The 27,686-nt window shown below is 64.9% G+C and overlaps 1 protein-coding gene across 1 annotated transcript; it reads left to right on the forward strand.

The window, feature by feature from the left end:
- The first annotated feature begins 848 nt into the window (after positions 1-848).
- KCNN3 (potassium calcium-activated channel subfamily N member 3) lies at positions 849-22,915 on the forward strand. The gene is made up of 8 exons (XM_032204540.1): positions 849-1,589; positions 5,806-5,901; positions 10,626-11,044; positions 15,355-15,496; positions 17,580-17,690; positions 19,552-19,679; positions 19,882-19,951; positions 21,249-22,915. The coding sequence occupies exons 1-8, from the start codon at positions 849-851 to the stop codon at positions 21,543-21,545; spliced, it is 2,004 nt and encodes a 667-aa protein (XP_032060431.1). The 3' UTR covers positions 21,546-22,915.
- Positions 22,916-27,686: the final 4,771 nt, after the last annotated feature.

The raw sequence follows: 27,686 nt of genomic DNA on the forward strand, positions 1-27,686 counted from the left end.
AGCTGGCGAGGTTGGTCCTCGGGGGGCCAGGGGATGCCCAGGGTCCCCCTGGGGGGGCAGCTCGGTCCCCTCGGCCGCCGGACCCCCCCCGTGCCGGGCCGGTCCCCGCTGCCGCCCCCACGCACCCCCGTCGAGGGGCGGCGGCCGGCAGGGAGCGGCGACAGCCGCGGGCAGCACTCCAGGGCCGCGGGGAGCCCCGGGTCCCGCCGCTCCTCGCCCCCGACGTGAGCCGCGGGCCGGCCGCGGGCGCAGCGGAGCGGCGCTGCCCGGCGCGGTGCCGCCCAGCCCGGCTCGGGCGCCCGTCGGTGGGAGCGGGGCTACCGGCGGCGGGGAGCGACCCGGGGCTGTCTGCGGGACGGGCGGGGTCGGGACCGGGAGCGGGACGGGGGCGGGGGCGCCCCGCGCTCGCTCGCACCGCCGCCGTCGGGGCTCCCGCCGCTGCCGGTACCGGCGCCGGTGCGCCCCGGCGGACTACAAGTCCCGTGCGCCCCGCACAGGCGCAGGGGCCGGGGGCGCGGGAGCGGGGCGGGGAATGATGTCAGCCTGCGGGGAGCCCCGGCGCGGCCAATGGCGGGGCCGTGCTGGCGGCGGGGCCGGGCCAGCGGCGGCGGCGGGGGCGGCGGCGGCGGCGAGCGCGCAGCGCCGGAGGGACGCGGCTCCCATTCATGAGCAGCCGCGCGCCCGCCGCCCCGGGGCCGCCGCCGCCGGGGCCGGGGCCGGTGCCGGGCGCGGCGGCGAGGAGCGGAGCGGGGCGCGGCGGGGCCGGCCCGGGGCCGGTGCCGGCGCCCGGCGGAGCGGCCGCGGCGGGGCAGGTGCGCGGCGGGCGGTGAGGCGGCGGCGCCGCCGCCATGGACACGTCGGGGCACTTCCACGACTCGGGCGTGGGGGACCTGGAGGAGGACCCCCGGTGCCCTTGCCCGTCGTCGGGGGACGAGCGCCCGCCGCCCGCCGCGCTGCCGCCGCTCCAGCACAGCCTGTTGCACTCCTCGCCCGGGTCGCTGCGGGCCCCTCCTCCCGCCGCCCCCGCCGCCCTCCACCCTTCCTCCCGCCACGGCAGCCAGCTCAACCTCAGCGACCACTTGGCCGGCCACTCGCCGGGCTCGGCGGCGGGCGGCGGCGGCAAGCACCGGCAGCCCAGCCCGCTGGTGCACCGGCGGGACAGCAACCCGTTCACCGAGATCGCCATGAGCTCCTGCAAGTACAGCGGGGGGGTGATGAAGCCCCTCAGCCGGCTCAGCGCCTCCCGCAGGAACCTCATCGAGGCGGAGCCCGAGGCGCAGCCGCTGCAGCTCTTCGGGGCCGGCGGGCCCCCCGAAATCGTCGTCTCGCGCGAGGACAACCACGCGCCCGCCACGCGGCCCCCCGCCCGCCGAGGCCCCCGTGCCGACCGAGCCCCCGCCCGCCCGGCCCCCGCCGCCTTCGCCAAGGGACCCAAGCGCAAGGCGCAGAACATCGGCTACCGCCTGGGCCACCGGCGCGCGCTCTTCGAGAAGCGCAAGCGCCTCAGCGACTACGCGCTCATCTTCGGCATGTTCGGCATCGTTGTCATGGTCATCGAGACCGAGCTCTCCTGGGGGCTCTACTCCAAGGTACGGGTGGCCGCGGGGAGGTTGGGGGTTGCTGGGGTGGCTGTTGGAGGTGTTTGTGGCCGCACGGGGCCGCGCGGGTTTCTCGGGGTCCCGGGGGCTTCGCGGTGGCTGCCGGCGTTGGACGGGGCGGGCACCGATGGGGCCGCGTGCGGTGGGTGCTTTGGTTGGGGTGGGCGCCGTGTCCCGGTGGAGCTGCCCCGTGCCCCTGGTGGGTGTCCATGGAGGGGACGGGACTGCCCCATCCGGCACCGCGGTGCCTCCTGGCTGCAGGGGGCTGCCGGGCCCCCCGCCTCACCGTCCCTCGTGAGCAGGAGCCCCGCTGGGTGCGCCCTGGCTCGTCCCCACCTGCGGCTCCTGCCTGGAGGCCCCATAAAAGCCCCCGACTGCCCTTCGGGAAGTGAGGGGCCCTGTCTGCATCCCGGCTGGCCCCGTGGTGGTGGTTGAGGGCTGGGGACACCAGGGCTGGCTGGCGTGGGGGGTCTGGGGGAGCCCTGCCTGGCCCCGCAGCTGCTCTGCCACCACCGCAGCCAGCGGGAGCTGCCAGCAGCCTGCAGTCGGGGGGCACAGGGGAGCCTGGGGGTTGGCAGGGGCGGATTCGCCCTTAGGAGCTCCCAGGGTGGGTGCTGTGGCTGGGGGTGGGGTCAGAGGGGGAGCTGGGCATCCCCCGGGGTGCTGGGCAGGGGTGGGTGGGGGCAGCTGTGGCTGGGGGTCCCCGTCCTCTTCCAGCAATGCGGGCACCCCGTGCGTGGTCTCCTCGAGGAGCCGTGCCCTCCGCGGTGCGGCGAAGCCCTCCATCCTCCTCCACACCCCTTTCTTCTGTATTTTTTTTTTTTATTGCAGGACGGTGTCTTTTATTTATAATTCTCCCCCCACACACCCCTTTCAGCTCCTGCTCCCTGGCTGTGCTCGTTGGCAGCGATATGAATAACTCTTTGTATAGACATCTGTCATGTTATTTATACCTATCCAGAGAGGGGAAGGGAATAGGCACCCGCGCTGGCAGGGCGTGTGTGGCACCCATGGGCGTCAGTGGGACAGCGCTGCAGGGGGGCTGGGGGGGGGCTTGGAGGACCCCGGAGGGTCCCCGTGCCGCGGGGCAGGATGCCACGTGCGTGGGGATGGTGCGGAGGGGAAGGAGCCGTGTGGGAAGGGGCTGCTCGCTGCTTCCTGCGATTATCTGGCAATCGCGGCGGGGAGGGCTCATGCGGGTGGAGGGGGCGATGGAGCTGAGAGCAGGTGGAGGCAGGGATGCGCCCGGGGGTCCCGTGGGCGCGGGGGACCCTGCGGTGTCCCCATGGAAACGGGTCGGGGCGCGGGCGCACCCCCCAGAGGTGCCTCCCCGAGCCCCAGCTGCCCGCAGCTGCCGCCGGGGCTGAGCCGAGCTGCGGGGAGCCCCGGCTCCTTCTGCTCCAGTCGAGGCACGGGGATGTCTCAGCGCCGAGCCCTGCATCCCTCGCTCCCCGTGCCGACGGAGGACGATGCTCTTGTCCACCGCCAGAGCCTCTTCCAGGCGTTTTCCACCCTGCCCTGCAGCAGGAGCGGGGCTCAGCCTCCCCCCCAGGGTGCCCACTACCTGTTGAGCCACAGACGCCCGTGTGCGTGGTGCTGGGAGGGTGAGGGGGGAGAAAAAAGAGGGGGGGACCGGCCGCCCTCGCCGCACAGCACGGCTGCCAGCAGCGCTGCCGCGGCGCTCAGCAGCCCCGGCGCGCCGAGCGGCTGTGTCAGCCGGGGAAGACCCCGTGAGTCAGCGCTGCCTCCATGCAGCCGCCCCGACCCCTGCCCCGGCGGCTGCCGCCTGCCCGCGGTGCTCGTGCCGAGGGCTCGGGGGCACGGGCAGGGAGCTGCTGCCAGCTGGAGAAGGGTTTGGGGCTCTTCAGGCCCCCGCAATCCCCTCCCCTCCTGCTGAGCACACCCTGGGGTGCAGAGGGGGCTCCCCGGTGCCTCGCACGGAGCCGTGGGCGACTGTCTATAAATACCCCCCAGCAGCCCCCAGCCCCCTCCGTGAGGAAACCGGAGCTCGCTGGCAGGGACGCGGCCGTGACCGAAGGAGCGCCCAGTGCCGGGGCCGGCAGCTGTCGCGTGGATGGGGATTTCGGTGCTGCCGGCCCTGGCCCGCATCCAGCTCTGCCCCCGCGGCCGGCAGCAGAGATGCCGCACGCTCCTCGGGATGTCGGAGCCGGTCGGTGGGGCGAAAAGGCTGGAGCAGGGTCCAGCCTGTGGATAAACTGGGCTTGGAGATGCGGCGGCCAGGTTTTGCCTGTTTTCTGCCCATTCCTTGGGCAGGATGCGGTCTCTCCTGCCCCCGGGGCCGGCAGCGCTGCTTCCCGGCACCGCCAGCAGCCTGCACGGCACAGCCGGGGCAAAGCAGCCTGGCACTTGCACATGGTGCAGGGAGGATGCGTGCCGGGGTCCCTCGGGGGGCTGAGGCGTTGGTGCCACTCGGACGAGGTCTCCCCGGCCCCGTGGTTTTCTTTGTCGCGAGCGTGGGAGCCGGCAGCCGCTCTTCCTGCCGGGCCCCTGCGGAACCAGCGCTGGCCGGAGGCGTTGAGAACGGCGGTGGGTGTGCGGTGACCTTTGCCAAACGGCGTTGGCCTCGTTACCTCCCCGCCCGGCTGTGCTGGGGGGGGTCTGCCCCCCGCGTGCACCCTTCCCGCTTGGTTTTGGGGTGATATTGGGTGCCAAGCCACGCCACCTGCGGAGGTGACAGTGCACGAGGACGGTGCCCAGAGCTGGGAGAGGAGGGATGAGCGTGGACCGTGCCGAGCGCTTGGGGGGTTCCCATCTGCTGCCCTCCCCCATCTGTACCAGCCCCAGCACCAGGACCAGCTCTGCTGTGCGGCACCGCTTGCCAGGACCCCTCGGGGTGCCCGTGGGTGCGTGTCCCCAGCAGCATGAGGTCCCCCATGGTTCAGGACAGGGCAAGGGCTGCCAGCTGCCCGGCGCGGCACCGCGCTGGCACGGGGCGATGCCAGTTCCGTGGCTTCGCGTCCTCAGCCGGCGCCGCCAGGCAGCTGCCTCGCAGCGGGTGCTGGCAGGAGGAGGGTTAAGGATGTCTAGACGGCGACTGAGATTGGCCCTAAAGGATGCCAGATCCGTTGCGGGAGTGACATCTCGCTGCAATTAATCCCGGGTGTTCCCCCGAGACACCAGCTCGCTAAAAATAGCCAGCTCGCTGCCAGCTCGCCCCGTGGCGCTCGGTGGCGGTGGCAGAGCCGCTCGGGGTCCCGCCGGCCCCACGCTGCGGGGAGGGTCCCGTGCATGGATGCAGGCGGCATCACCCGGGCAGGATCGGTGCTTTGGGAGGGCCTGGCCTTGGCACGAGCCCTGCCCTGGAGGCTGCCTATTAATAGCGTTGTTTGGTCCCCGGCACTTCTCTCAACACCAGCCATTATATGCACACAATTGAGAGGCGAGTGCCAAGTTGTGAAGCTGCTCACAATGCGTGGCCGGAGCACCCCGAGCGTCCGCAGCGCTGCCAGCAGCCTCTCCTTAGGAAAACTTTCCTCTCTCCCTCCTTGAACCCTCCTGGCTGTCCACGGCTTGGCCTTTACTGCTGCCTTGGTCCCGTTCCACGCCCCGGCCGCGTTGGCCATAGGGGGAGATGAGCACCAGGAGGGGGCTGCTGCCGCTCGGGGGGGCAGCACAGGCTCACAGCGACCGAAACGGGGTCTGGGGATGAGCCCTCGGTGAATCCTGCCCTTCCCTATAGGGAGCCAGGGGGAGGCTGGGAGCTGTGCTTTAGTCACCAGTGAATCAGGGGCTGGTTTAATTTACATAGAGCTAATTAGCAGGAGGATCTGATTAGACCATCCATTAGGGTGCCATAATATTGGGCTAACGCTGGATGTGGATGGATCGCTGGAGTCGCTCGTCCCAGCCCAGGGGAGGCTGGTAATTTCATTTGGCGGAAGTGGATTTAAAAAAATAAATAAATAAAAATAAAAACAATCAAAATGTTTTGGAGAAAGCGCCGCTCTCCAGAAGTGCCCCCAGTGCACGTGGCAACGTCAGGGCTGGGGCTGCTGTGCTGAGATGCCAACGCTGGGGAAATGGGGGGGCCGAGTGCTGGGGGAGGGCGCGGGATGCCCGTGCTGGGGTGGGGGTCAGCATCTCCCTGGGGGCGCAGAGCGGCGCTGGTGCCACCCTCCAGCCTTGTGGTGCCACCCGTCCCGTCGGGGTCCCCGCCGCTGACGCTCTGCCTGCTGTTTCCTTGCAGGACTCCATGTTCTCCCTGGCCCTGAAATGCCTTATCAGCCTGTCCACCGTCATCCTGCTGGGCCTCATCATCGCCTACCACACGCGGGAGGTGCAGGTAGGTCCCGGGGCCCCTGGCCCTGACAGCCAGGCTGTGGCTTCGCTGCTGCGCCCGGCCACCAGCCCGCAGGGTTTGGGTGCCAGGACGTCCGTTCCCTCCCGTGACGTCCCTCTGGCTGCTGACCCTCATGTGGGGAAGACCACCTGCGATCTGCTCCGCAGGAGTGATGGGAATTAGCTCGTTAATCCCATTAAAGCTGCCACCGCCTCTCTCTGGCTGGGTTTTGCTCCCTCACCCTGCTCTCAGCTTTGCAGGGGTGCCCTGGGCTGGGTGAGGAGGCAGCAGGGCAGGGCCCTGACTTTCTCTTTTCACCGCACGGGTGATGTGCCAAGGGAAGCTGTGAAATACTTTCCTAATCAAGCCTACCCATTCTTTTCCTCTTTGCTCGCTCCAGCGCAGCTGGGAGAGGAAAGGGCTCCCAGTTTGCTCCAGCTCAGTGCCGACGTATTTTGGGGATGGGAGAAGGAATTGGGTGGGAGAAGGAGCCGGTGCTGGTGTGATCCTGCCTGGACGGCAGCTTGTGAACCATGCCCCGGGTTTGGTGGCTGTCGTGGCAGAGTGGCTGGGGCGCGCGGCCAGCGCTGCTGTCCCCAGGGTGCCCTGTCCCCTGCCAGCCCCTCCAAGGCCGTGCCTGGGACTGGCTCCTGCTCCTCCTGCGGGTTCGATGTGTGCAAGCGGCCAAGGAAAGGCGCTGGAAAAGCAAACTTCCTCCCCGGGCTCCCGGCCAAGCTGGGGCCACGGCATCTGAGCAGCGGGGCCAGGAGCCACCAACGTCCCGGTGAGCCCAGCAAGGGACCCTGCAGCTGTGGGTGCTCATTTGGGGCCAGGTCCTCACTGTCCTGCACGAGGCTGGCTTGCCTTGTGTGCACTGTTGGGTCTGAGCTTGTCTGGCCCTAAAAAGCAGAGCTGTGCTGTGGTGCTGGCAAAACCTCGGTGCAAAAGGGCTCTGCGCGGGCTGCTCGCGCTCCAGCCTGCGCCGGAGGGACTGCCCGCGGGTGATGGGTTGCTCAAAGCAAATATTTGAGAGAGCTGGGTTTTGCTGGAATAATATTTACCCCCAGGGCTGCTTTGTTTGTGGTCGGCAGGGCAAGCTGCACCCCCGGCTCTCTCTGGCTTCCTCTGGTTGTTGTTCTTGGTTCTGCAAACACCGCGTCCACCCTGACCGGCACGCAGGGCTGTACAGCTCTCATCCTGCTCCGCCTGGAGACGGGGCTGGAATCCCCATTGTCTTCAAGTGCGTGGCCCCTCCGACGGCCCGGGTCTGCTTATTCAGGCTGTGGGTCAGGAAAGTGCTGGAGGACGTGCTAAAATCTGCAGAACCGGCGGGATCGGGGACGTAACCCTGCGGGCAGGATGCTGCGCCGGGGGCTCACTGGGGGATGGGAGAGGCGGGCGCTGAGCACGGCGATGGGCCTTGAAACCAGAGCAACCCCAGCGCAGCTCCCGACGGGCGAAGATTTTCCACCCCGAGGTTTTCATCCCCCACCGAACAGCTCAGTTCCTTCCACCTTTCCCCACGGACTTGCCAAGGTCTTTGCATCCTCGTGGTTCCTCCTCTGGGCCTTCTCCAGTCCTCCCCGTCCCCGTTGACGCAGAGCGGGACGTGTTGTTTTGTGCTCCCTGTTGGCAGCGACGAGCGCTGTGAAATAATTTCCTCCGCTGTCCTGCCTGCGACCCCCTGCCCAGCGCGGCCTCCTCGGCCGCTGTCCCGCATCGTTCCTGGAACCCCTGGGTTCTGTCAGGCTTCGTCTTCTCCAGCTGGAGCCAAGGGAGCCCGCTGCCGGGAGCGATCCCGGTCCCCGTGCATGGAAATCGTGTTGGTCCGTGCAATGAGCCCGCTGCCACCGAGCTGCCCCCGCCCGCTTTGCCCCCTTCTGCTGTGCCGGGGACTCCGGCAGGGGAGGAAATGAGATGGGTTTGACTCGATTTGCTCCTGACAAATCCATGCTGGCTGTTTATCGCCCTATTATCTTTTAGGTACTTATAAAGGGATTGCCGATAATCTGGCCCGGGATCTCAGCAGAGATGGAAGTGGGGCTGACAGAGCAGTAAATCCTCAGCTTCTCCTTTCCTCCTTGCTCAGGGGGGAGGCTGCGTTCACCCTGCCAGCACCACCAGCCCTCCCCACCCTACACCCTACAGAAAAGATTAGTCAAGAGCCTCAGCTGCTTCCCTTGGTGCTAATTACGTTAATTGACAAGTCCTGGGGACCCTCCCAGCTCTCCCCTTGCCATGGTTTCTCTGGGGTTGGGGGCATTACTTTGTCCCCATGCTGGCTCTTCGCCCCCCTGCACCGTGTCCTGGTGTCCGTGGGCTCAGCAGCCGGCTCTGCCTGGGATGGGAAGGAGCAGGCAGAGACGTTTTCCTCGGGAGGATTTATCCCCCAGAGATAAAAAGCAGCCGCCCAGCATCCTGGGTCCTTTTCCTGTTGCATCCGACTGTAATGAAGTGCTCGGTGATGGATGGGCACATCCCTGCTCCCGCGGGGCAGCAGCTCCGGCGGCCGAGCTGGCTGTGTGGCAGGGAGGTGGCTGTCACCACCGGCTGTCCCCAGCCAGCTGAGAACCAGCGGCAGGTCCCCACGCCGTCCCCGTGCCCGTCGCCCCTCCAGCCAGGGCTGCAGGTGAACGAGATCCTTCCCTGCTGTTCCTCTTCCCCCGCCCCCAGCAGCCTCTCAGCTCTCTGCCTCCCGCTGCGAGGCCACGATCTGCTGCTAATTGCGTGTGTCACTCGCTCCTCGTTACAGCTGAGCGTGTGCAGGGAGCTGGCGCAGCCCAGCCTTCCTCCTCCCTGCGCGGGTTGCTCCCGGCCCTTTGCACCTGCGTGGCGGGGGCTGCCCCGCTCCCATGGGTGCTGAGGGGCTGGGTGCTGGGGGAGGCGGTGGGCTTGGCACGATCTGGTGCCCGCGTGGCCTTGGGGACAGCGCGGCATGTGCCAGCGCGGTGTTTGCTGCTGCTGCACGTGATGGGGCGCAGCGCTCAGCCAGCCTCCAGGCTGCCAGCTCCGGCAGGAGGTTTTGGGGGGGCTGCCTCGGGGCTGCCCAGAGCCGTGGTTTGTGCGTTCAGTCCCCACCTGTGCACCCAAGGGTGCCGGAGCGCTGCCCTGTGAGCCCCACGGGTGTGCACGGAGGTGGGAGCTGCAGCCCCAGCACAGCCCGTGCCGGGATCCGGGTGAGTGGTGGGAGCGGAGACCCCCGGGGGGGCACGGGGCGAGCACCCTGCCAGGAGCCTTTCCTTCCACCGTGTGGCTTTCCAGCGCCTTTCCTTGTGCTTTCCCACACATTTTGCTCGCTGGCAGCCGTGGCAGTGAACGCACTCGCTCCTTCCCCTGCCGGAGCCGGTGCCGGGGATGCCGGGGTGCCGCCGGACTTTGCCTGGGGTTTCCATGGAAACCCCGCCGCAGCGATGTGCTGCGAGCTGCAGAGGGGCTGCAGAAGGGGAAGTCTGCCCTGAGCACCCCCCTTCCCCGTGCCCTTCACCCGGTGCAATTCCCCACACGCAGCCAAAAGGCTCTCTGGCTTTTTCCTCTTGCTAATTTGTTTATTTTTAACACCCTTTTCCAGGAAGGAATGGGCTGTCAGCTTGCTAAATGCCTGAGGATCTCCCTTGACAGCTTGGAGCATTTTTTTATAAACAATTTCTCAAAGCAGCTAAAAGGAGTGGAGCTTTCCAAACAGAAAGGGAGGTGGCCGGGGACAGGCACTCCATGAGTCAGTCCCAGCGGCTCTCGCCGTCCCTGGGGACAGCCCCGTGGGCCACCTTGTGCCGGCCCCGCAGCTCGCGGCAGGTGCTGGGGCTGGGGGTGCCCATGGAGCGTTGTGCCAGGGATCCCAGCCCCCCCGAATGCTCCCAGCCCCCAGGACGAGCTGGGGTTACCCTGCTCTTTGCAGGGTCGAGGAGGTGCTGGTGAGGGTAGCGTGCCGCTACGTCCCCTTGGGGTCCGTTTCCAGCGGTGTCTTTGCCAAGTGCTGCTCACGGGGAGTTCCCGAGCTGGTCCCTGCTGTTGGAGGGGATGTTGGTGGCACCGATGTGGCCCAGCTTGCACAGAACAAAGCCGTGGAGGCACACCAACACGTGGATTGAGGCCGCATCTCCCGCGGGCCGCGTGGGTGATGCTGGGCAGTGCGCGGCTCCTGGGCAGGCGAGGATCCCCTGCTCCCATCCTGCCGGGTGCTGGGGCTCCTGCAGAGCCCCCGGCTCCTGCTGCAGCGGTTGGAGAGGAGCGGTGCCGCGCTGCTTTGCCCAGGATGAACCTGCAGTTGCTATGACAACCCGGTCCCATCCATTGCCACGCTTCCTCCTGAAAAGTTGCCCGCATCGGCATCGCCAGCTCCTGGCCCTGCGCCTGCGGCTGGGAGCAGAGCAGGGCTGCGGTGGCGCCTGGGCGATGCCACTTTTGGTGCGAGCAAAAGGAGCAGGGTGGCACGCGCCAGTGGCACCGTGGCTCGCCCACCTCTGCCGCTGCATTGGGGATGTCTTGGGGCACCCTAAAGCTTTCTGGGGCATTCCCAGCACCACAGCCATGCCCTGAAGGTGCAGGCAGAGCAGCTGGAGGGGTTGGTGAAGGTTTGTTCCCACCGCTTCCATCCCTGGCTCCCCAGGGCAGTTCCCTTTACCCATCTCCGTGGGGCTCTGGGGTCGGTCCCCTCCAAGCTGTGGGGCTGTGCTGCGGGGCAGGGGTGGCCGGGCCCCCGGTAACCCCATGGTTTTGCCTTCCGGTAGCTCTTTGTGATCGACAACGGGGCCGACGACTGGCGGATAGCGATGACGTACGAGCGCATCCTCTACATCAGCCTGGAGATGCTGGTTTGTGCCATACACCCCATCCCCGGGGAGTACAAATTTTTCTGGACAGCCCGCCTGGCTTTCTCCTACACGCCTTCTCGGGCAGAGGCGGACGTGGACATCATCCTGTCCATCCCCATGTTCCTGCGCCTCTACCTGATCGCCCGGGTGATGCTGCTGCACAGCAAGCTCTTCACCGACGCCTCGTCGCGCAGCATCGGGGCGCTCAACAAGATCAACTTCAACACGCGCTTCGTCATGAAGACCCTCATGACCATCTGCCCCGGGACGGTGCTGCTGGTCTTCAGCATTTCCCTCTGGATCATCGCCGCGTGGACGGTCCGGGTGTGCGAGAGGTGAGAGGGGCGGGGGCTGCGGCTGGGTTTTGGGGCTTTGGGGTGCCTGGAGCAGGCAGGGAGAGTCCCCAGGAGGTGCCCCGGGGATGGCAGAGGGGGGGGGACGAGGACACGTGGGGGCCCCGCTGGGTGCGGGGAGGCTGGCGAGCGGCGGTGCCTGGCTCTGGCGTCGCTGTGAGCCGAGTGCCATGACAACCCCGCGGCTGCAAACCCACTGCCGGATGGCATCACGCCGGCATCGCCGCGCTCGGCGCAGGGGTTGCTGTGGCGACCGGTCCCGGCGGGTACCGCGGCGCCTCCGGTGCTGGGATGCACCAGCACCCCTCGGGGCCCCCCATGGGTGCCAGGGGGCTGCGGCGGGGGCACCCCAGCCCCTGCCAGGGCTTTGTTGGGAACTGTTCGTCCCTGGCCTGCTGCGCAGCCCGGGGCAGGGGGAGGGAGAGGCCCCCCTGGTCCTGTGCGGGGCTGTCCCTGTCCCCAGTGGGCTGTGCTGGGTGCTGAGCCCAATCAAAGCAGGGTAATGGCTCAGGACAGCTCTCAAGCCCTGGCTCCCAGCCTTGCTCTCGCTCAGCAGACACTTGTGCTGGCTCTCGAAGTGTGGCACCAGCAGCGGGTGGGCCTGCGGGGCTGCCGGGTGTGCAGGAAGCAGGATACGGCCCTGCCTGCTGCCTGGCTCCGCTCCCAGGGCTGCTCTCGCTGCTCCTCCACCTCCCCGGGGAGCGGGGCCGGGGCAGCCCCAGCCCTGGTGGCTTGTCCAAGGCGGTGGCCGAGGGCACGCTGGGACGCCCCACTGGGATCGAGGGATGCTGCTGGGGAGCCGGGGCTCCCTCCCAGTGCCCGTGGTTTTATTCCCCTGGTGACAGCCACCTCTGCCGGGCCTGTTCCTGGTCCCCCAGCAGCACCGGGACTCGGCACCACCGGCACCGGGCCCTTGCTCCTCTCCCCCTGGCCGGGGTGGAGGGAGGCAGGGCACGTGGGCTCTGCAGGAAACCGCTCAAGAAGACAAACGCGTGTTATTATTTGCTTTAAGTGGATTAGCCAAATCGCATTAAATCCCTTTAAGTTGTTGCGGCGGTTTGGTGCTGGGCTCAGAAACGCAGGGGTTCATCGCTGCAGCCAGCCCTGAGCCCCCGGCCCCGCTCGGGGGACGCTGCAGCGGGTCCTGCTCAGGGCTGGCAGCACCCGGGGTGCCCGGCTCAATTTTGGGTGCTTGCAGGGCAGGAGGAAGGAAGACCCTCCTCCTCCTTCTCTTTTTCCTCTTCCTCCTCCTCCTCCCTCGCAGAAGTCACCTTCTGGTCCCCCCCTTGGGTCCCCGAGCCACACAGAACTGCTTAGGGCAGCTTTAAGTACCATGGACGTGGACTGGAGCTGCGCGCTTGGGTTTTACGAGCTTTTACAGGCTGCGTTTATGTTCCTGTTTCTCTTAATGATGCTATTAGAATGTGCTGGAGAGTTGTGTGCTCCTTAATTGTGTTTGGGAGGTTTTTATTTGTACCTCCGAAATGGGGAGCGGGCGGGCGGGCTCCCAGGGGACACGCAGGGGATGGATTTCTGCACCTGGGGGGCTTAGGCTGAAAAACCCGCTGTAAATAAATAGCCATTAGCAAGGAAAAAGAGAAATGATGCAGGAGAGCTGCTGCAGATCGCCGGCACTGCCGTGAGCTGCCACCACCTCCTTGTGCCTACCAAGTGGCAAACGGAGCTGTGCTGACCCCAGGGACACACCGTCCCCGGGGCACGCAGACCTGGGGGGTCCAGGACCCCAGGGACAGGCGCTGACCCCAAGGGATGCGCTCACAGCACGCAGGGGTCCTGGGTGCTGGCACAGCTCCTGCAAAGGGCCACCAGGTGTGGCAGTGGGACGCTCGTGTCCCTGGCACAGGGGAGAGGACGTGTCCCCGTGCCCCCCAGTCAGCTGCTGCACCAGCACTGGAACCAGTTTGCTGTGGCTTCCACAGCAGCTCCCGCCCAGCACCCACCCAGGACGAGGCGCGATCCCCATCACCGGGGTGGCATCGCCGTGCCGCGTCCCCCCAGGGCCGCAGCATCGCTTTGGGCGCCCTCCCCACCCCGCGTGCCGGGGGGGCCGCATCTCCCTGGAGGCAGCGAGTCGCTAAGCAACCCTCGCCCGGCCGCCGCGCTGCCTGCGGTGCTGCCTGCGGCCGCACACGTGTGCCCGCACGTGCCCCCCACCCGCTCCCCGCTGTATTTCGGGGTGTTCCGCATGTGCACGGCCTCTCGGCACAGCCCGGCCACCCCCAACCCCACGGCACGGCCGAGCACGTGCTGCGGTGACATCCCAGTGCCGCGGTGACATCCCAGTGCCGCGATGCTCGGCGTGGAGCTGGGCTGGGCGCTGGGGCGATGCTCGGGGCGGCCGCGCTGCTCTTTGCTCTCTGCGGGGAGCGCAGACGAGGGGGTGCTGGAAATCAGCGCTCGGGTCTAAACAATTGCATCAGCCCTTGGCACGAGCGGCCGGCCCCTCTTCCTGCTCGTGCAATGCCAGCTGCTCCTGTTTATGAGCTCCGAGTGCTTCTTGGAAGGGAAGCCGTCGGTCCGGCTGGAGCCTCCGGAGCCCCCTTCCCCCCCGTCAGCCCCCGGCACGTTGTTCCCATCAGCTGGGGTCGTCCCCACGGCCTGAGAGCTCACATCCTGCCGCGGGAAACGGGGCTCAGCCTTTATCAGGGAAACGCCAGCAGAGGGGAAACGCGCACTGAGGCAGGGGAAAGCCCCTTGGCCACATCGCCCTGGGGGTGTCTACTCAGCACGGCACAGCCAGCTCCTCCGTGCCACTTGGGTCACCCCTCAGCACGCTGCATCGGGGACTGGGGGGGCTGGGTGTCTGCTGGCAGCCCCCCGATGTCCTGGGGGCCAGAGCTGAGGCTGTCTTGTGGGATGTATTGGGTGGGCTCGGCACAGGGAGCCACTGAAGCTGGTTTTTGGGGAGCCCTCGCAGGGTCCCGGGGCAGCCGTGCTCTCCAGCCCCTCTGTCCAGGCTGGAGCCTCGCCTCGTCGTGGCTGAAGATGCTTTCTCCTGCTCTGCTATTTCATTAGGGTCTCCAGTTACTGGGAGCGGGGGGGGAAGGGAAAAAAAAATGTAGGAAGAGGAGAAAACCCAACTGTTGGGCGAGTTATGAGCTGCGAAGCTTGGATGAATTGATTTGCAGGGAATTGCCAAAAGCTCCATCTGTTTTTCCTCTAATGATTTCGTGAGGAGGCTGGGAGAAACCTGCTGCGGGGAAGGGACGCGGGCAGGCAGGGCTCGGCGCCGGGCGGCGGAGAGCCCGGCGTGGGGGCCGGTGCCCACCCTGGGTGGGATTGGGGGAGGCTGGAGCGAGCGGGGGCTCCTCGGGGGGCACGCACAGCCTGCAAGCAAGGGGCCTGCTCGCGTGTTGGCGGGAGGAGAGGCAGCCGGGCTGCTGCGGTCGCTGACCCCGGCAGGGCAGGAAGCAGGGCAGGACGCTGGGGCTCGGCGGGGACGTGGCCACGGAAGGTTTGCAGCATCCCTGGAGCTGGAGAAGCTCCGTGGGCGCTCGGTGCCACGCGGCGAGCCGACCCTGGCTGCGGCCAGGAGCGCGCTGCGTGCCTGTGGCTTGGCAGCGTCCCCGCGGCGCGTCGGCATCCTGAGCTGATGGAGGGGGGGGATGCAGGAGTGGGGACGGGACGAGGAGCAGATGGGGTCAGTGCTGTTGATGCTTAGGGCTGGGGGCTCGTATGTGAGACACCACTGTGAGCACTTCAACAAAGCACCCTGAGCACGGTGCCCGCACACCCATCCACTTGCACAGCAGCTCTGGCCAGAAAACGAGTCCTTGGGGGTCCAGATGTGCCGGGAGGCTCTGCCCCATGCTCTCCATCCACGAGGTTTGCAGGTCCAGACCCTTCTGGGTCAGAGCAGGGGCCCCACATCTGTTTCTCCCATCAGACAGCTCCTGCCGCCGCGCCACGTGGCACCGGGGACGGAGCCGGAGGGACTGGGACGTGGTGACAGGTCTGACCGAAAGCAGAAGCCCTCGCTGTTGAGTTTTTGCTCTGATTTTGTGCATGTGGATATATTATTTTTTTTCTTTGCCGGAAATTGTGCAATTGCTGTTGCTATGGGGCATCCTGCCGTGCTGTTCATCTTTATTCCCCGTTTCGCACGATGCTCTTGTGCCTGGGGAGCCGTCGCACCCAGGTGCACCCCCTGCAGCACGCGAGCACCCGCTGCCGCCCTGCGCCGGCGTTCCAGGTGGGAAGCCACCTCCTGTGGCACCCAGGTCACGTCCTCGTCCCCTGCTGTCACACTGACATCCGCGTCTCCCTGACAGGTACCACGACCAGCAGGACGTAACCAGCAACTTCCTGGGGGCCATGTGGCTCATCTCCATCACCTTCCTCTCCATCGGGTACGGCGACATGGTGCCGCACACCTACTGCGGGAAGGGGGTCTGCCTCCTCACCGGCATCATGGTAAGCGCCGCGCCGAGCCGGCCCCTGCGCTCTGCTCGGCCCCTCCTTGAGGCTGGGGCAGCGGGGCACCGAGGCAGTGGGGTTTTTATGGGGACCGGCTTCTCAGCGGGCTTGTCCAAGCCATAATGGCTTCAGCTCTGAGGTCTCGCAGCCTGAAAGCTGCTGGAGCTGTAATTGCAGTTGCTGTAAGTGCGGTAATTGGCAGGGCGTGCTGGTTTGGGTAAGGAGGTGGTGGTGCGCACGGGGTGCCTGCTGGGTGCTGTGGGGTGCTGGGCTGTGCCCAAATCCCTTGGGGACACAGCGTGGGACACCGAGTCCCTTGGGGACACTGGTCCCTGGACTGGAGCACGTTGGGGCTGCAAACCTGCGAGCTGGCTTTGCCTTTGCTCATCCTTGTGGGTGAATTTGGGGTGAATTTGGACCCTTGTGCTGCGAGGGAGCAGGGAGCCAGGCCATAGCAAAGCCTGCGGGGGGGGGGGCAGCAGCTGCGGATGGGGACACAGAGAGGCCCCCGAGCATCCCTTGGCCGCCCTGCTCGTGCAGCCTGGCTTCCATCGCGCCGAGTGATCCCAAATGCTGCCGGCGTCCCGTGGGGAGCGGGGGCCAGCTGGGAGCGCTCCCCGCCCACGGCAGCGCTGCTTTGCGTGCTCGTGGCCAGACGGTCACTGTCCTTCGGGGCCCTGAGCGTACCTGCTCCAAGATGCTCGTGAGACGTCCCAGCTTGTGCGGCTTCCCAGCTGGGGACAGCTCAGGAGCCAGCACCAGGGGCCCCGGCGAGGCGCAGCTCCTACGCAGATCAGCACCCCAATTCGGTCCCTGCCTCGGGTGCCTGGTTTTGGGGATGGAGCTGCCCCCGTCCTGCCTGGCGCGCGGGCAACCGGCACCAGCATCGCTTGGCTCGGCTGCCGTCGTGCCCCAGGAGAGCTCTTGGCTGAGGCGGCTCTGCTGGAGGGTATTAATTTGATATTATCTGCAAGTATTTCATCTGTCTCATGTAAGGTTGGGCGCCAGGGAGGCTGATGCTGTTGATAGGAGCCAACCGAGGGAGAAAACTCAGGGAGGGCTGGACGTGGCGTTTCCACCAGCACAGCAGAGAGCTGGCCACTAAAGCCCCACTCCAGCCAGGAACTAGGGTGGGCGCCCCCAGGCTGGGGACCCCCTCAGGACTGGGGACCCCCCCCGGTGCCCTCCTGCAAAGCCCTGGGGGCCAGGAGCACGCTGGGGCTCCCCGAGCAGCAGCACCGGGGCCGCTGGCAAAGGGAGAAGTGGTGAAAGCCGAGAGTGCGCGCTGGGACCTGCCGGGATGCTGAAGGATTCAGCTCAGCCCATGATGTTAATTAATGACTCTTTAATAAATTAAGGATCGTTTGCCAGGGTCGTGGGCCTCTGCCAGAGCACCGGGGAGGGGGAAGCGGCTCATCTGGTGCGGGCAGAGCCAGGCGGCGTGCGGAGCCCCGCGGGGAGCAGAGGCTCCCCTGCCTTGGCACCTTGGGTTTCTGCCGACAAAGGCGCTGGAGGTGACGGCTGTGGAGCGGCGCGGATCCGCCGCTAATCGCTGGGATAAAGCGAGCTCCAGCTGTCACCATCTGCAGCCGTTCAGGTCCCCCTCCATCCCGTGGCACTGCAGGGGGCTGGGACCCCATCCCTGCTCTCCTCTGGGATGCTCGGTGCCTTCCCTGCTGCCCAGAGCTCCCAGTGACACCCCTACACGGGGCGAGCATCGCGGTGCTGGGGCAGATCCTGGTCCGTGGCTGGCAGCGATGAGCAGGATGAGCTCGGCTGTTCCTCCTGTCCCCAGGGCGCTGGGGAGGCGAGGGCTCACCACTGACCTTGTAAATCAGCCCCGTTAATTACTGGGTGCGTTGGCAGATGCTCAAGGACGCTGCAGGAAGCTGGGTCCTCTGATAAACCCAGGTTAACCTGGTGGGATCATTGGTTTTGTGGGTAGGGGGCATGAGGTGCTTCAGTTAATTAGGGGTTTGCAATCCTGGGGGAAAGCACAAGGCTGAGAGCGCCTGCAGGGCTGAATCCACTCCCCAGCCAACGTCCCTGTGTCCCCCCCGTCCTTGCTGTTCCCATGCAGGGCGCTGGTTGCACAGCCCTGGTGGTGGCCGTGGTGGCCAGGAAGCTGGAGCTCACCAAAGCGGAGAAGCACGTCCACAACTTCATGATGGACACGCAGCTGACCAAGCGGGTAAGGTGCTGGGGACGGCTCGGGGTGGGGGCAGCGGGAACCAGGGGTGCTCCAGGGCATTTTCTTCCCCGCTCTGATGGGAAGCTGCAGCCTGCAGCATCCCCGAGGGCCGGTCCCACGGGTACCGCGGCGGGAGCGAGGCGTTGAGTGCCTTGAATGCAGAGCAGGCTCAGGCATTACGGTAAAAGCAAACGGCATCAGCCCTCCACTCCACTCCACTCCACTTTGCAGGGCTGTAGGAAATGCAACAAGCTCCGCCGCACCTCGGGGAGGAAATGCCTGAGTTTTTTTCTTTCCTTGGAGGAGACAAACCATCTCCTCTTGTGGAATATGATCTCACTTATCTCAGTGTCAGGAAGACGAGAGGATTTCAGTGATTCAGCATCTTGCCTGCTGCAGACGAGAGCTGTGCCGTGATGCTGCTGCGGTCTCAGTCCCCAAAGACGGACCCAGAAGCCGTGTCTGCGGCAGGTCCGTGGGCACCAGCCCCAGCTGGGCTGCCTGCTCCTGGATTTCAGTCACCAGCAAAACACAGGGGAAGGGGACAAGGGTGGCATCGGGGGCTGTGGGACACCCAGGACATGTCCCATGTGAGCAAACCATGCTGCAGCGTCGCAGCGTGGAGTTTGGGCATCTCCACAGAGCTCCCCCACCTCTTCAAGGGAGTGAAATCCCAAACCTGTTCCTGTTTGCCCTGCAAGATGCCAAGGCATCCGTGGTCGCTGTGAGTGGCACAAGGGCCCTGTGACCTGTTGGGCACCGTGTCCCCAGCAGCGTGCAAGGTCCGCGGGGGGAGACCTCTGGTCTCAGCAGCCCCGTTGTGGCGCAGCGTTGGTGACCCAGCGGCACTGCATGGCTGGGTGTGCCCCTAACACCGATGTTGGGGCAGATTTATGTGAGATGGAGCGAGGGGCAGTGCAGCCGGGCTTGGAAGCAGAGGCGCAGCCCCTCTGCCCAGCTGGTGGGGATGGGGCACCCTCAGATGGTGAGAACGGGAGCCCTGAGTGTCCAGCACTGGGCAAAGCGGCATCCCTGGGCAGGACAAGCTGATGCTCCCCACCTCGATGCAGGCAAGCAGGTAAAGCACAGCCCGGGTGAGCAGCGATGCCCCCAGGAAGGACTCAGCATCCTTTCCCCCTCGCTCCCTGCGGCTGAGCCGTGGCCAGGGGGCTGCAGCCACAGGTGCCCGGGTGGTGTGCGTGGCCAGGCTGGGACAGCACCCAGCTGGTCAGCCCCTTCCTGCGGCCGGGGATGTGGCTCTGTGGGCTGTGTGCCAGGCAGGCTGCGGCCAATTCACCCCGGAGCAAGCAGCAGGGCTGCAACTGAGCCACAGAGGCTGTGGGAGCCGTGACCTAGCACCAGCAGCTGAGCCAAGCACGGGGCTGATGCCTTCTGTGCATGCGTGCGTCCAGCCAAAACCAGCAGACAGATGCAGGAGAGGAGAAATTCTTTGGGATTTATTTTCCTTTGAGGCGTCGGTTCAGTGTAAACTTCCCACGCGGGTGAGGCGCCTGATGGCTGGAGTGCGAGGAGCAGTTTTCCCCAGGGCATCAGAGCGGGGTGGGATGGGGATGTGGACGCGGCGGGGGCCAGGACACGCTGCTCTGCCCTTAGCACAGGCTGCTCCGTCCCCGCCGCGCGTGACCCCTTGCACACAGGCAGGAGCTCATCCAGGCGCACGGAGCCGAGCGCCACGCTCCCAGCTGGGGCGAGTCAAGGCTGTGGCAGCAGCACAGCAGCTATTTCTGCTCACAAACGGCAGAACCCGGCGAAGCCAGAGCGTTGTTTCCGTGAAATAACATGTCCCACGCGCTGGAGCAGATGGGGCCGGTGACCTGCGGCCGACTCCCTTCTCTTGCAGATCAAGAACGCTGCAGCCAACGTCCTGCGGGAGACGTGGCTCATCTACAAGCACACCAAGCTGCTGAAGAAGATCGACCACGCAAAAGTCAGGAAGCACCAGAGGAAGTTCCTACAAGCCATTCACCAGTAAGTGGGGCGTGCGCCAGCTCCCGCAGCTATGGGGCGAGGAGGGGAGTGGGCTGCTGAGCCCTGGGGAGGGGTGACCCTGCCCGTCCGCGGGGGACCGGGGACAATTTCCCATTTCCCTGGAAGCAAACGGGTCCCTGGCTGCGTTTTGCAGCTGTAGTTTGGGAAGGGGGGTGCATCCACGTTGCTCTCTCCTCCCCAGGTTGCGGAGCGTGAAGATGGAGCAGAGGAAGCTGAGCGACCAGGCCAACACGCTGGTTGACCTCTCAAAGGCAAGTCCTCGCTGTAACCTCGCGGCCCGGCCAGGCTGCAGGAGTGTTTCTCCTCACTCGGAGACCCTAAAGCAGACCTGGCTGACTGCAAAACGCTCCGGTTCCTGAGCTGTCAGCTGGGAATCGCTGCCAGGGGATTGCTGCATGTGCAAGGCAGGAGGAAAGAGCACAAACACAAGCTGGGAGGCGAGCGGGGGGGGGGCACCCCGCTTCCAGTAAGGGTCTGTGCTCACCGTCCCTTGGGAAAGCATCGTAGCCCCAGCTGGGGCCGCTCAGCGGTCAGCAGCGCTGGGTTTCATCATTTTAATGTCCTTGTGCTGGAAGAGGGGGCGAGCCCAGCACCGGTCACGGTGCGGAGGGGCTGGGGCCGGATGCGCCGCAGCGGGTGCGTGGTGTTTGCTGTGCGGCCTCCCGCAGCCCGAACCTCCCAGCGCCCCATCCTGGTCTGGCACGGGAAGGCTCTGGGGGCGCAGGCTGGTTTTGCTGGCAGGAAGGGATTAAAACACAGGGATTATCCTGTGGGGTGGCGCCCCAGATTGCTGCCCGTCCTTTGGGGCCCTGCCTGCATCCCGGCAGCAGCTGGCTCGAAGCGGGCAGCAGCTCCCCCTTCCCGTTCTGCTAGCGGGGCTGTTAGGGCAGCTCGGGGGCTCTCGTGCCAGCACAGCCAAGGAGATCAGCTCTGCCCTGGGGGGCTCTGGGCAGGACGCCTGGGAGCAGGCAGTGGGGCCGAGATGGCCGAGAGCAGCCCAGGAGCTGCAACGAGAGCCCAGCAGCATTAATCAGTTTGGTGGGGCACACGTGGGTTGTAATAAAACGGAGCATTAGAGGCAAAGCCACAGCTGCCCCCTGCACCTCGGGTAAATGCTCTGGGGAGGCAACGAGCTGCTCCGCTGCGGTGACCGCCTAAAGGTGACGCATGGGGAGGGGAGCTGCCAGCCCCCACTGATGCAGGCTGATGTAGGGCCCCTCCTGGTCCCCTTCCCCATCCTCTCCCTGTCCCCCTCCTCTGCTGCTTGCTCTTTCTCCTCTATTTCTCCGCGTTGTGCTGAGCTTGCAGAGCTGCTGATGAGAGCTGACAGTGCCGGGGCGTGCTCACAAGGTCTCAGCAGGCGAAACCTCCGGCGCTCGCAGCCCCGGCACCGTGCGGTGGCTCAGAAGCAGCCTCTGAAGCCCGGGGACGGTGCGGGGCTGCCTCGCAGGAGCGCTGTGAGCAGGGCTCGGCGTTTCTGATCCGGGCAGCAGCGCAGCGCCCCTCGGCACCGCGCCAACCCCTCGGCTGTCTCCTCTCTCCCCGCAGATGCAGAACGTGATGTACGACCTCATCACCGAGCTCAACGACCGCAGCGAGGACCTGGAGAAGCAGATCGGCAGCCTGGAGTCCAAGCTGGAGCAGCTGAGCGCCAGCTTCAACTCCCTGCCGCTGCTCATCGCGGACATGCTGCGCCAGCAGCAGCAGCGCCTGCTGGCCGCCCTCATCGAGGCGCGGGGGGTCAGCGTGGCGGTGGGCACCCCGCAAACTCCTCTCTCCGAGAGCCCCATCGGGGTCAGCTCCACCTCCTTCCCCACCCCTTACACTAGCTCAAGCAGCTGCTAGAAACGCAGAGCGAAGCCCCTCGGCCCTCCACGGACACGGGAAGAGCGGACGCGCAGGTCCTGAGGTCTCAAGGGACTTTCCTCGGGTTTCCCGAAGCGCCGCGGGAGCGTTCGGTGCGACCGGCGGTGCCAAGCGGGTGCTCGGAGCTCGCTAACGCCTTGGAATCGGAAATCTAATCCCCGTTTAGGTGCCTCTACACGTGGTGAAGGAAGGGGACGGGAGGCGAAGCCTCTGGCAAGGCCCGTGCTGCAGTGTTCGGTGGAGGACAGAAATCCACACTCAATCTCAGGTCTTCACATTGAAAACAAAACAAAACAAAAACAAAACCAAGTCGGAAGCACTGAAGCAACGGAGACACCAGAGGAAGAGTATTCCACTGTGTGGACCCCGGGGCCAGGCGCGAGGCCGGGGCCGCTCGCCCAGGGCGCGCTCCCCTTCCTCCTGCTCCGCTCCCAGCCCCGGCGGGCAGGCGCCCATCCCGTGGCTTCTTGCACAGGCTCTGACCTAAGATGCCCACGCTCCATCCCATCTCCTTGCCAAGACACGAATGCACACACGCACCTCTCGCGTTCCAGGGTAGGTGGCGGTGCCTGACCTGCGTGGGGGTGTCTCTCCGGAGCAGCGAGAGGTTTCTGCTCGGGCAGGACAAGCAGCGGTTCTTCTTCTTCTCCTTCTTGGCGCCCGGAGCTCGGGAAGCAGTGCCTAAAGCAGGCGGGGAACGCCGCCCCGTTTCAGAGGTGTCCCCACCGTCACCCACCCCGGAGCACCCCTGCGTTTCGGGAGGGCGCCGGGCACGTCCCCAAGCCCGGTGCTGTTCACAGCAGCCCCAGAACTGCCGGGTGCCCAATGCCCCCAGCTGAGCCGACGGCGCCGAGGTTGGGGGCTCCCTGTAAAGCGGTGTAGTGACGAAGGCGAGTACCGAGTGGGACGCTTCATCTGTTTAAAACCAAGCCACCTCCCTTGTCCCGCTTCTGCTGGGTTTGGTGGGGATCAGCAGCACCATCCGGGGCCGGCTCCGGCTTGCAGCTGGTGCTCAGCTCTCTGACGGACGTTTGGGCATCACCTGGCTACTTTGGGAAGGAACCGTTTTCTGTTCTGCTTTCACCATTTCCCCTTTTTCTTAGCTCTGCCCTGCGGTCCTTTTGGGGCTCTGCCTGGTCTTTGCACAGAGCCTTGCCTCCTGCCAGCAGGCTGCAGCTCTGGGATGGTGTTTGCTGCTTTCAATGAAAACTCAGCAGAGGATATTTATATATTTTTAAACAGATGAAGTAACCATGTAATTACTCCGCGATATTAATTACACATCACCCGGCAGTGTCAGTAATTGTAATCAAAGTCACTGTGTTACGCCAGGTATACTTAGCCTGTAATCTTCTCCTGTGTAACTCTTTCACTTCCATAAATAACGCCGCATTTCACGCGCACGTAGGCAGGGCCGTATCAGCCTGGTGCAGAGGGATTTCTGTGCAAAACTCCACTTACTGCTGGTGGTAGGTGTTTTACTCCCTGCGCCCTGCAATTAAAGTTGCATAGAAAACAAGCGGCGGGTGGTGAGGCGCGCTCCCCCCCGCCAGCTCCAGCCATCAGCATGCGGTGGAGGAGGAGGAGGAGGAAGAGGAGGAAGGCTCCTCTGCTGTGGGCTCCGGGGGAGCTGCAAAATGAGCTCCTGGTGCTGCAGAGGTGGTTGTGTTAAGGCTGTCGGTAGCATGGTAGCAAGCCGTGGTTGTTCTTGTCGCGTGTTTTGCATTCAGGGAGGAGAGGAGGTGCACGGAGATCACTGCCAGCCTTTTCTGTTCCTTGGCCGGCAGCAGATACTCAGCTTCTGGGAATGCGCTGCTCTTCCCCTTTTCAAAAATCTTGTCATTAGTGTAATTGTAGGGTGGGCAGGACTGCTGGGAGAGTGTCACTGCCTCAGCAGCAGCCCAAAACTCTATTCTGAGCCTTGCTGCCAGTCCCCGTGTGCCTACAGGTAACCCTCGTCCACACCTCCCCGGCCCTCAGATGGGGATAAAGAAGCTTCTGCCCATCTTTGTAAGGAGGTTTCAAGCGTGGCAATGAAGAAAGCCTTGTAAATTGTAAGAGCGAGCCTAAAATACAGAATCTCCACTGGCCGCAGGCAGCCAGCAGAGAAAAACATTTCCCCGCCTCTTCTGTGGTTTGTGTAGGAACAAACTGCCGTGTACAACATGTACACGGAGAGGCAGAAATGCATCCTAGGGCGTTGGATAGCTGAGGGAAGTATTGATGCCTGAGAATCGATATCACCAGCGGGAACCTCCTTACGGGCTAATCATCAAGTCTGGGAAATCAAACTGAGTAAGACGGGATGAGGAAATGCCAGCTGGCTAGGACCTGAGGCTGTGAAGGGGAGTGAAATACCAGCGGTGAAAGCTCGAGTAGTGCAACCAGTGCAGGAGAAGCTCCTCTTTGGGCAGAGCTGCTGCTTCGGCGTGCTGTCACGAGGGGCCAGGAGTGGCAGGAGCCAGGCTGGGGAGGTGGGATCCTGGCTGCAGTGCTGGGTTGTGCCAGGCCACGTGCTGCTGCGTGGCTTTGGGGTGCCAGAGCTCACGGCACCGCTGCAGCTCCTGGTCCTGCATCCTTCACACCGGGCTCTGTGCCCTACGACCTGCAGCTTGCAGCCCCCAGCCCTGCACCCCACACACTGCACCTCCTGTCCTCACTCCTGCACAACCCCAAAACGCCCTGCCCAGCACCTCACAGCCCTGGGTCTGCACCCTGTGCTTGGCACCTTGCACCCTGCAGCACGTGCACCCTTGATCCTCCATCCCGCACCCTTGATCCCCCATCCTGCTCACTGTGCACCCTGCTTCCTCCATCCCGCACCCCCCTGTTGGTTCAGCACCGCATCCCACTGTCAGTCCTGGGGCCAAGTCCCGGTGCCCACCCCGGGCACTGAGCCCACCGGGGCCAGCCCCGGGGCTCCCCCCAGCTCACAGCCCCAGCCCTGCCGCTGGGACCGGAGCCGCCCTGAGGCCATGGTGAGGGCTCCCCTCCCCAGCAGGCAGAGGCGGGCATGGGGCGAGCTCTCCACGACCCCAACCCCAAGCACCCCAGCACGGTCTGGTGCCTGGGGTGTGCACCTGGAGCTGTTCCCCTGCTCCCTGCATCTTGGTACGAGCGCCGGCGTCACCCCGGTGCACGTGGTAGCCACCAACGCACGTGCACCGGGGAGCACGCTCATGCCCCAGAGCTTCCCCCCCGGCAGCCGGCTGGCAGGACCGCGGTGTGCAGCCTCCCCCTGCCCATGGCAGGATGCTCCCCGGTGCTGTTCACACACCTGAGAGAGTTGTTTTGGAGCCTGCAGCCATGGGCCCGGAGAGGCTGCCCATCCAACTGCGTCTGGGCAAGCGGAGAGAAGAGCTGGGACCACCGACAGATGCGGAGGAAAAGCACAAGAACAAAACTGAAACGTAAATTTATAAACCCAAAGAGATGCTGACCTCCTCCTGCAGCCGGGAAGCCGTCGGACCCCGCACACCACCAGGACCGAAGCTGCCCGCACCCCCGTTTTGCAACGCAAGAGAAAAACCGCCCCGTGCTCTCTTGCTGCTAGAGCCAGCGAGGTGATCGCGCCCCGAAGCCCCTCCAGGACCCACCCTACGACAGCCAGTCTCCTTTTCGGCACAGCCTCAGTTTTTGCTCCACGAACCTCTTGCACTGCCTGCAAGGAAACGTCCTAGAAACGCCAGAAAAATACAAAATCCTCTCTGCAAACTCACAGACTGAAGCGTTTCTGTCCAGACTTAAGGAGCTTCAACATGGGTTTGCATCTTGCCTCTGTACTGCTCGCTTCTTTTTTAATAATAGGGGAAAGCATAATAGTTTATTTTAACTATGAAATATATTGCTATATTATAAAGGTTATTGTAACTTTCAATTATGGTTTTGTATCCAACCAGTTTGTCAGCAGGCAGCGACGCCAGCCTGCTGCCAAAATGTCTGTTTCTGAGTACAGTCACTGCTCCACGTGAGGACGGAGGCCAGGGGTAGCAGAGGAGGCTCTCTGGACTCCGTCCAGAAGGACTCCACGTGCTCCTCATCCCTTCCACCCCCGGGCATTAATTCCCCTTGCCTGGAAGCTGGCCTTCAGCAGGTCTAAATTCGCGCAGCCCGGCCGCACTGGAGCTTTGCTTCTCCCTAGGGAAAGGCGTTTTTCCCTTTTCTCCTGGGGTCTCAGCCCCCTCAGTGGTTCCTGCAAAGCCATTTCCTCCCCCAGTTGTCTTCTCTAGCAAAGGTGGGGTTCAGCTCACCGCGCACGGACTGTACAAGGGCCAAAATTCCCCGTTTGCCCCCGGGGATGGAGGCTCTCAGGGATGAAGCAGCACAGGGTGTGCCGGGCTCCCCGCTGGGCTTTTGGCGCAGAGACCAAAACATTTTGGCTCAGCACCGAGTGACACGGGCAGGATGCGGATATTCTGAACGAGGGAATCACTTGTGCCTAGAAAAGCGCGAGGGGTGCAACATCCTCCTCCTCCTCTTCCTCCTCCTTGGCAGAGCTGCGCGCCGGAAAGCACCGCGGGGCCGATCCTGCCCGCTCAGGCTCCCTCGGCCCCGAGCCGGGCAGCGCGGGGTTCCCTCGGGAGGAGGGACGCCGAGGCAGCGCGCTCTCTTTTTCCTCTCAGGTCAACACGTAGCTGCCGGGATGACGGGGTAAGGACAGCCCTGCGCGGGCGACCGCTGTTGCTGCAGGTAAGGCCTCGGCGCAGGGAGGGATCCCGCTGCGCCCACCCGGCGGGGGGCGGCCCCGAGGGGATTCGGGCACCGTGCCCAGCTCGTGCCGGGTCTCGGGCAGGACAGGAGCTGGCCCTTGGGATGGTTTTGGGCTTTGCGACCTGGCCTGTGGAGGCACTAGTGTGGTTTTGGTCCCTTCCATCTCAGACTGTGGCAGTGTGGAGAGATGGAGGGGTGGCCCCGGATTTAGAAGAGAGATGCGGTGAGGGTGCAGGGACCTCTCAGCCTTCCGGTGCTTGATGGTACCCCGAGAGCAGCTCTTCCTTACATCCAGCCCCAATTGGCTGCAGCTGATCTGCATCACGTGTAGGACAAGATTTGTGGGCAAATAAGTCTTAAATTTCCTTTTGCAGCCCTGCCCCCTGTTCCTGGGCAGTCTTCCTGTGTGGAGCATGGCCAGGAACGGGCAGAGCGTGTGGGACCAACTCCTGCTTTCTTCCAGAGCGAACAAAAGCCCCTACTCCAACTCTTCCGTATCAGAGCAGTTGTCACCGTAGTGCTGCCATTATCGCTGTTAATTGCTGTCCCAGCTGTGCTGGCCTGACCCTCCCAGCCCGATTATCCCGCTGGGAGTCATGGCAGCGCCTGTACCTCACCGAGCGCTCCGGCCGTGAGCTCCAACGTCTTCTTGCTGGCCCCTGCAGCCTGATCTCCTCCGGTATCCCGCAGCTCCTGCCCCGCAGCAGCTTGCTGTGATGCTGCCCCGAGCTCCATGGTGGGGCTGGCTCCAGCTGCCCCCCATTGGGACCCAGCCCAGGACCAGACAAGGGCTGGAGGAGAGGGGCTGGCTCCTCTCCTCGGGAGGGCAGGGCTGCCCCTCTCTCTCCTGCTGGCTCTGGGGGTGCCTTGAGATTTCTAGGGTGCTTGGGCCCCCTGCGCTGCTCTCCCTCGGGTTCCTCCTGCCCCGTGTCCCCCTGGCTGGCTTGCAGCCCTGTGCCCAGCAGGTGGGTTTGCTGGGGTGTTGGTGGTGAACTGGGGGGGTTGGGAAGCTGCTGCTGGAAGGCTCTGCTCCACTTCCAGCCCCAGCTTCTCACCCAGCTCCGAGCTTCCTCCCCATAGCCACCGGGAGGGCACAGGGCTGCAGACGGGGGATTTTGCAGGGGAAAGCCAAGCTGCTCTGTGGGATGAGGTGTTTCCCCCCAGGTGAGTCCCGTCTGCCCCCTCTTGCTCAGGCAGTGGGGCACAGGACAGGTCTCCAGCACCGTGAGCCCGGTGGCTGCTCTCAGCCAGGATGCTCAGTACGCGCCTCGCAGCACCCGGCTCTGCTCCGTCTTCTACCCAAAGTGTTCTTCCCCTCATGCTGCCGGGGTCCTAGCACACCCCAACGCACCTCCTGGCCCTGGCGGAGCTGCTCGTGTCTCTGCGGTCAGGCTCTGGCCCCGGGCTTAC

This window comes from Aythya fuligula, chromosome 28 (genome assembly GCF_009819795.1).
Source record: "Aythya fuligula isolate bAytFul2 chromosome 28, bAytFul2.pri, whole genome shotgun sequence".
In the NCBI taxonomy this organism is placed as follows: Eukaryota; Metazoa; Chordata; class Aves; order Anseriformes; family Anatidae; genus Aythya; species Aythya fuligula.

Excerpts from the sequence above, each read along its gene's own strand:
- KCNN3 (XM_032204540.1), top strand. The coding sequence starts at position 849 with ATGGACACGTCGGGGCACTTCCACGACTCGGGCGTGGGGGACCTGGAG. Across the intron at positions 17,691-19,551 it reads ACACGCAGCTGACCAAGCGG|ATCAAGAACGCTGCAGCCAA; the intron begins GTAAGGTGCTGG and ends CTTCTCTTGCAG. Across the intron at positions 19,680-19,881 it reads TTCCTACAAGCCATTCACCA|GTTGCGGAGCGTGAAGATGG; the intron begins GTAAGTGGGGCG and ends TCTCCTCCCCAG.